This window comes from Pagrus pagrus (genome assembly GCF_965226575.1).
Source record: "Pagrus pagrus genome assembly, chromosome: 11".
Taxonomy (NCBI): Eukaryota; Metazoa; Chordata; class Actinopteri; order Spariformes; family Sparidae; genus Pagrus; species Pagrus pagrus.
The window spans coordinates 2,597,875-2,604,519 of NC_140195.1; the positions used below are offsets into that span (position 1 = coordinate 2,597,875).

At 38.9% G+C, this 6,645-nt stretch overlaps 1 protein-coding gene across 1 annotated transcript in view; it reads left to right on the forward strand.

Moving 5' to 3' along the window:
• The window catches only part of LOC311264712 (L-rhamnose-binding lectin CSL1), a 31,238-nt gene extending 25,610 nt beyond the window's left edge, over positions 1-5,628 (forward strand). The window contains exons 13-19 of the mRNA XM_084365803.1: positions 2,536-2,631; positions 3,399-3,534; positions 4,026-4,135; positions 4,224-4,268; positions 4,365-4,497; positions 4,610-4,713; positions 5,340-5,628. Coding sequence (XP_084221929.1) covers positions 2,536-2,631; positions 3,399-3,534; positions 4,026-4,135; positions 4,224-4,268; positions 4,365-4,497; positions 4,610-4,713; positions 5,340-5,356 — 641 coding nt within the window. The 3' untranslated portion in view covers positions 5,357-5,628. The remainder of the gene's footprint in view (positions 1-2,535; positions 2,632-3,398; positions 3,535-4,025; positions 4,136-4,223; positions 4,269-4,364; positions 4,498-4,609; positions 4,714-5,339) is intronic.
• Positions 5,629-6,645: the final 1,017 nt, after the last annotated feature.

Below are 6,645 nucleotides of genomic sequence, written 5' to 3' on the forward strand. Positions count from 1 at the left end.
TTACTGACCAAACGCTCTGCTGGAGTATAAAGCAATTATTCATAATATTATTAAATAGAGTAACGCTTACAGCAACTTTAAGAAGAGTCACTTAAATGATCCGTTTAACATGAATGTGTCTTCTGTTCTGTTGCAGATCCTGTCAGATCGTATTGAAACCACAGTTTGTCACATCGTTCATATTCAACAAAATGTCTCTTCTGTCTGTGATCAATGACAAGAGATGTGTGGGAACCAATGGAGCTGAGCACATTTTAATTTAAAGCAGCATTATTTCCCCCTATAACCTGCTGACGGTCCAGTGTCTTGTGACGGGGTTAATGGTGTCTCTGCCTCTTGTTTCTGCGCTATGTGGCTTCAGTGGAGAGGAGGATCGCAGCGTTACATACATGTTTACTTCAACATACAGGTTGTCAACACATTACATTGTTATATGTGTTGTGTGTAGTTAACGCCAACACTAAGTCTGGCACAAAATGAAAGTTTCTACATGATGTTGCTTCAACAGAAAATCTAAATCTAAAATTCTGCTGCTTTTTTTTAATTATAACCTGAATTTAGACTTTTTCATTTTACACTATATTGATTTTAACTGTGTTTTCAATGTATTTTTCCACTTTATGTCATGCACGTTGAATCTCCTCTGTGTTTGGAAAATGCTGTTTAATAAATTTGCCATTTCCCTCCTGTGACCGAGTGTGTTTGTGTTGTAATCACTGACGATTTCTGCTGATTTTAAAAGGATAATAAATCTTGTAGATTATATAAATCAGAATGTACACGCTGTCTTATACTATAACATTTATTATATAGTTGTTAACTTTTTGTCAAATTGGCTCCATTAAATTTATGCAGAATTAACGGCTCCAGTTTGCAAAATCATCGACTTAAAAACACGATGAGTCTGAAGCAAGTGAAACGTATTTATAGAGTACGATTCAGACACAAGGAATGGGGAAAGTGCAGAAACGCATTAAAAATAAGACATTAGGAAAATGTCAAAGTTGCATTTAAAAGACGATGAAAGCAAAATAAAGTTACAGATGAAAATGAAGCTGTGAATCTACGTATTTGAAAGCCACGTGATTTGTGGGGTCCGTGCTGGCTCAGGTGCGTGCTGTTGTTGGCTCGGGATTCAGATTGTTGGATTGTGTTTTACCACTTAAGGTAGCGCTTCGTCAGTTCCTTCATTCCTGTGTGGGTTGCAGGATATGGTTGGTGGACTATACAAATCAAGTTTTACTGATTGATTCAAGTTAGTTTTAGTAAACCTCAAGTATTCAGGAAATTTGGTGGAGAGCAAAGAAACTCATGTTTTTGCCCACCACAGGGGGGAAGTTGTGAAAGGTTTTTGTCGAGGGTTTGTGAGTCGCACAGTGTCATCTCCTGCCCATTCCTTGAATCTGAACATGTGTAAGTCCTGAATTGGAGGGCAGGTTTGCAGCCGGTCAGACTGTCTGAAACCTGTCCGGGGTTGTAGAAATACTGAGGTCATGCACCCTGGCCCTGCTTGGGGAGTTCAGGGGGCTCATCCCTCCACAAGAAATGTTCAAACACTACAGTATAAATCTGCATTTTAAGAGTAACAATAATCTCTCAGAATATGATGTCAGTGCCAATACATCGATGACAATTAAGGTGGCTGCTAATTGTTTCAGGGTGGCCGTGGCCGAGGACATGACCAAGGTGTCCTCAGTGGAAGCTATGGGCTATGACATGTTTGATCTGAAAGTCATGTTTGCCGAGCAGGAAGCTTTGGACACATCAGTCCTTTTCCTTGTCTGTTCTAGCACCTTGCCAAATGATAACAATCACTTATGTAACAAACTGTATGTGACATTTCAAAAATGTGTGTAGTTATCTGACCATTTTAAGATTCCTTCCTCTTCGCTGCAACTCAGAAGGAACATTCTGGACACACTGATAGGAGACTTGATTTGCATAAAGACAGGCAGTTCTGACCCAGACACAATAAAAAGCAGTTGTCTGTTTCGAGCACCTTCGACTCTTCACCTGAAACTGGACTCTTCTGACACCATGCTCCGCTCCGGACTCAGCACCACACTGTGTGAGTACAAAACTGACTGATGACATACATGATGATGAGGTTCATTTAAAACCAGGAAGCTTGAATTTTATGTTTTTGCTTTCCTACTGAAAAATCTTTGTATTATATTTGATTGTAATATAGAGATAAAAGAGCTTCCAACTGTAAGATAAATAAACATGTGTTTTTTTTTTTCAGTGCTGGCAGCAACATGTTTGATAACGAGAGCAGGTAAATGAATGTTGTATATGTTGTATAATGATGCTTGTACATCTTTTAAATGTAAAATTAAAAGATAAGAACTTATTTAAAACCAAAGGACATTCTTGTGCCAGAGATTGCGGCAAAAGTTTGCAGCACCATAGAAAAGTCATTGATAACCAGTGCCCTTCTGACAGGATGTTTTTAACTATCTTCATTTTTGTCTCTTTGCTTGCAACATTTATTCAGCAATATACACTAATTCTAAAACAAACCTTTTATTCCAGACTTTTCCAGAGCCGAAATACCTGGTTTGTACCCTGTGTCCACAGAGAGAGCGATCACCTGTGATGGCCATAACAATGTCCACCGCCTGAGCTGTGGTACGGCCACAAGCAGACACACAGTACAGCCACTTGTTGTTGTTTTTATTTTTCTCTTCAAGACAAAATATCTTAACATTTGACTGTTTTGAGTGCAAAAAGCTAAGAAACCTGTAGCTCACAGAGAAGAGAGAGACATTTTTTCAGTTCTCTGAATAAAAAGGAGAAATTTAAATGTATAATTTGTGGCTGGTACACGTGACTGACAGATAACATTTCTTCAAGTTGTTACTGAAGGAAGCCCTCTGAGTTTCATGGCTGCGGTGACCAAAATGGTGGGCTAAATTTTACTCCACAGCATTTGACAGTTTGATATTCAACAGCATTTTTTTCTTATTTTCAGTAAATCCAATGAAAAACTCAATCCTGCACACACCATCCTGCTACCACATAATGAGCCCTGTAGCCAGAATAAATGTTGCCATTTTTGCCACGTCTACAACACATTAGTAAGCACGACACTACTGGATATTTTTGACGAGACATCCGGACTTTTCTCGCTGTGTTTATGAGGACAAAACTGGGTATTTTAACCCAAAAATGTGATCTTTTCCCCACCCTAACCAAGTGGTTTTTGTGCTTATAAATAAAAGTACTGTTTATACCTGTGATTGTTTTGAAAGATCAACATGCTCAGTGGGCACAGATCTGAGGGCCACAAAGAAAGTACAGACAGACGTAGGTTTTTTCTCTATTATATTTTTGTTGTGCGACACTATTTGAACTGTTGTTCCCTCGGCTCTTGTGTCCTCTGTGGTGTGTCACAGACAGCGGAGTGATCCACGTGCAGACGGCGCAGTATGGACGAACTGACAGAGAGACCTGCAGTGAGGGCAGACCTCCACAGCAGCTGAACAATATAAAGTGCTCTCAGAAGGGCGTCCTGCAAATCTTCAAGAAGAAGTATGCAATAAAATTCAAAATTAGTAAAGACGTGTGCAATTGTTTTAACCAATTACTCTTTTTTTGCTTTGTTTGGGCAAAACAAGTAGTAAGGCCTGATGCAGCATGTACACAAATGTAGGATTAGTTTAACAATAAGGTAAAGGGAGAGCGTAATGACTAAACCAGTCAAATAGCTGGCTAGATACTGAGCAAACCAGTTCAAATAGTTAGAAGTAAGAAGTAATGAATAAATAGTTGGATAAAAATAGGCTTCTAGTTTAAATTGTTAGCTAAGTAACAGCTAATGATTAGCATTTTAAATAGCATACTAGAAGTAATGAGTAATGAAACGATCCAGGAGTTAGCTCACAGTAATAGTTCAAGAAGTTGGCCAAAAGGAAACTGCAATAAATAATATTTGCTTATTTGTGTATTAATTTGCTATTAATGATATATAACATTCAGCTCAGTAATTTGTGATTACTCAACTCGTGATCTTCTCCCTGCAGCTGTGATGGCAAGAGGGTGTGTGAGTTAAGCACAGTTGCCGTCCATACTTCTGATCCCTGCTTTGGCATCTACAAATACCTGGACACCACCTACCTCTGCATCCCAGCAAGTCAGTAACAGTTCTGTGTGTGACAGAAACAAACTTATAAGTTTGATAAAAGCAAAATGTTTAATGAGATCTGTCTTTGCTTTGACAGTCAGCACCGTAGCATGTGAACATTCTTCGGCAATCCTGCAGTGTGGTAAGATCACAAGATCTCTTTTTGTTTGCGTTTTTACTTGTATCTTCTTTGCATTTCAACATTTATACATATTACTCTTCCTCCTCTTTTTGTCAGATGAAGGGCAGGTTATATTTGTCCTCGGTGCTGATTATGGACGCCGTGACTGCAGCACATGCTCTTTCAAACGTCCTGCCCGTGAGCTCCAAAACACCCATTGTTCAAGCCCCACTACTAAAGTTGCTGAGAGGTTTGGGGATAGATACCATACATGTTCATGTTTTCAAATGAGGACACCCATATTTCCTCTTTTTCTGTGCACATTCAAAGCTGCATTCAGTCACATTAATCTGCATCCACAGCTGTAATGGGAAGAGCAGCTGCACTGTCAAAGCAAGCAACTCGGTGTTTGGAGATCCCTGTGGTGGCACTTACAAGTACCTGGAGGTGGCTTACAGATGTCAGTGTAAGTAGCTCATCGGCCATGTTGGGTTGCTTGACTCTACATAAGCTAATCTGTGGTCCAGGAAACCAAATTGTTTAGTACACAAAATGGAGGAAAATGAATGATGCTGAAGTACAGTATATCCACATCATGTTAGCACACCACAGATTAAACATGAAACAAGGACGTGTCATTCAGGTCACATCTATTTTACCCTGTTTGGATTCTTGGCTTACAGAGAAACATAAACGGATCAACAGCACAAAGGTTATGATTGTTATGAGACGTCAACTCAATATCCAGAATAAATGCTATAAATCCAGTTAAAATTGAACGTTTCTTTATGTTGCAACTTAACCCCTAGCCGGGGCTTTTCCATATAGCTTCGGCAGTGTGCGGCCCATAGAGCCGGCTAACTTCCTGTTTAGCGCCCAGCTAACTTGAATGAGGATAAAATAATTTAATTGTGCGGCTCTTCTAGATTTTACAAATGTTATTGGACCGAATGGCTCCAGTTATGACAGTGAAATGAGTCATTTCTCGGACACTTCCTTCAAAATGTTAATATATGGAGAAAAGTTCTCTGTTTTTGTAATGTCAGTAACAATCATCTGTCTAAAGTCAATATGTTATCTGTTCTGCTGCAGATCCTGCGATTCTCTGAGCCAACAAGGAAGTAACCAAGAAACAGAAGAAACACCATCATCTCATACGGAGTAATGAACCTTTGAGTAATGTTCTGTGCTGCAGTTTTATTTCCTTTTCTGTTTTTATTGGATTTAATTTTACTCTTATATAAAGAATAGTTTCCCTCTTTATTGTGCAACACAAATAAACTTTCATTGGATTGCCTTATATTCTGTATAATTACACTAAACTATCAAATAATCTAGGCCATTTATGAAGCTTATTTTTCTGGGGATTTGGTGGGTCTCATTTGTGTTGTATTCTTATTAAAACATATGTACTATTATCTGCACAGGTACAATACTACAGTAGTTAACTGCCCTAAATAAACTCTTCTTTACTCCTCCAGTCTGTCCCTGGATACTAATGTCGTAAAATTCATCTTTTATCTTGTTTGAAATAGATTTTGAAAAAAACTGCTGAATTCTCATAATAAATATTCATATAAAATAAAAGAAGCATTAAAATATAATAGAAACAGATGTGTCGTATTTGTCCCATCTACTAATACAATTCGGCATCGGTCTGGAGTCACTGGGTCAAATGACACGGAAGATATTGAAAAAAAGACATTACCTTATTAAAATATTGACCTTTTTCTTGCCTCCAAAACATGATTTCATTTCATAATGTTCATGAAACATGCAGATTGTTGCTCTGAGCACAAGAAATATCAGATGAAGTGAGTCCTACTGTTTTTATCCACTTTTAACTTTAATATTTGGTATGTCCAACTTTTGCAGCAATTACAGCAGCACATCTCTTTGGCGTGTTATCCCATGCCTTCTGCAACTCAAGCGAAAGGCTTTCCTTTGAATGTAAATTTAGATCTGTCCAGCTTATTTTCCAACTCGCCCCAATGGGTCGATGCTCGATGGGTTGAGGTCCGGACTTTGAGGGGGCCAGTCAATCGTTTTCGGTGTTCCAGCAGATTCCTTCTGTCGCAGGTAGTTCCAGCAATAGTTAGAAGAAAATAAATCCAGGCCCAACAAGATGACTCCCAGATGGTCCTCCGTGCCTCACCAGAATGTTGTGGTACACTTTCTTATCCACGATGCCATCAATTTTCACCAAGTCACCTGTTCCTGAGGCTGAAATGGCACCCCACACCATAATACTACCCCCAAACTGTTCAAACTTGGACTCATCAGTCCACGACACTTTATACCAATCTTCCTTTGTCCATTTCTTGTGTTCTTTTGCAAATTTCAGGCGTTTCACTCCATTTTTCTCTTTCAGTAATGGTTTCTTTGCTGCTATTCTGCC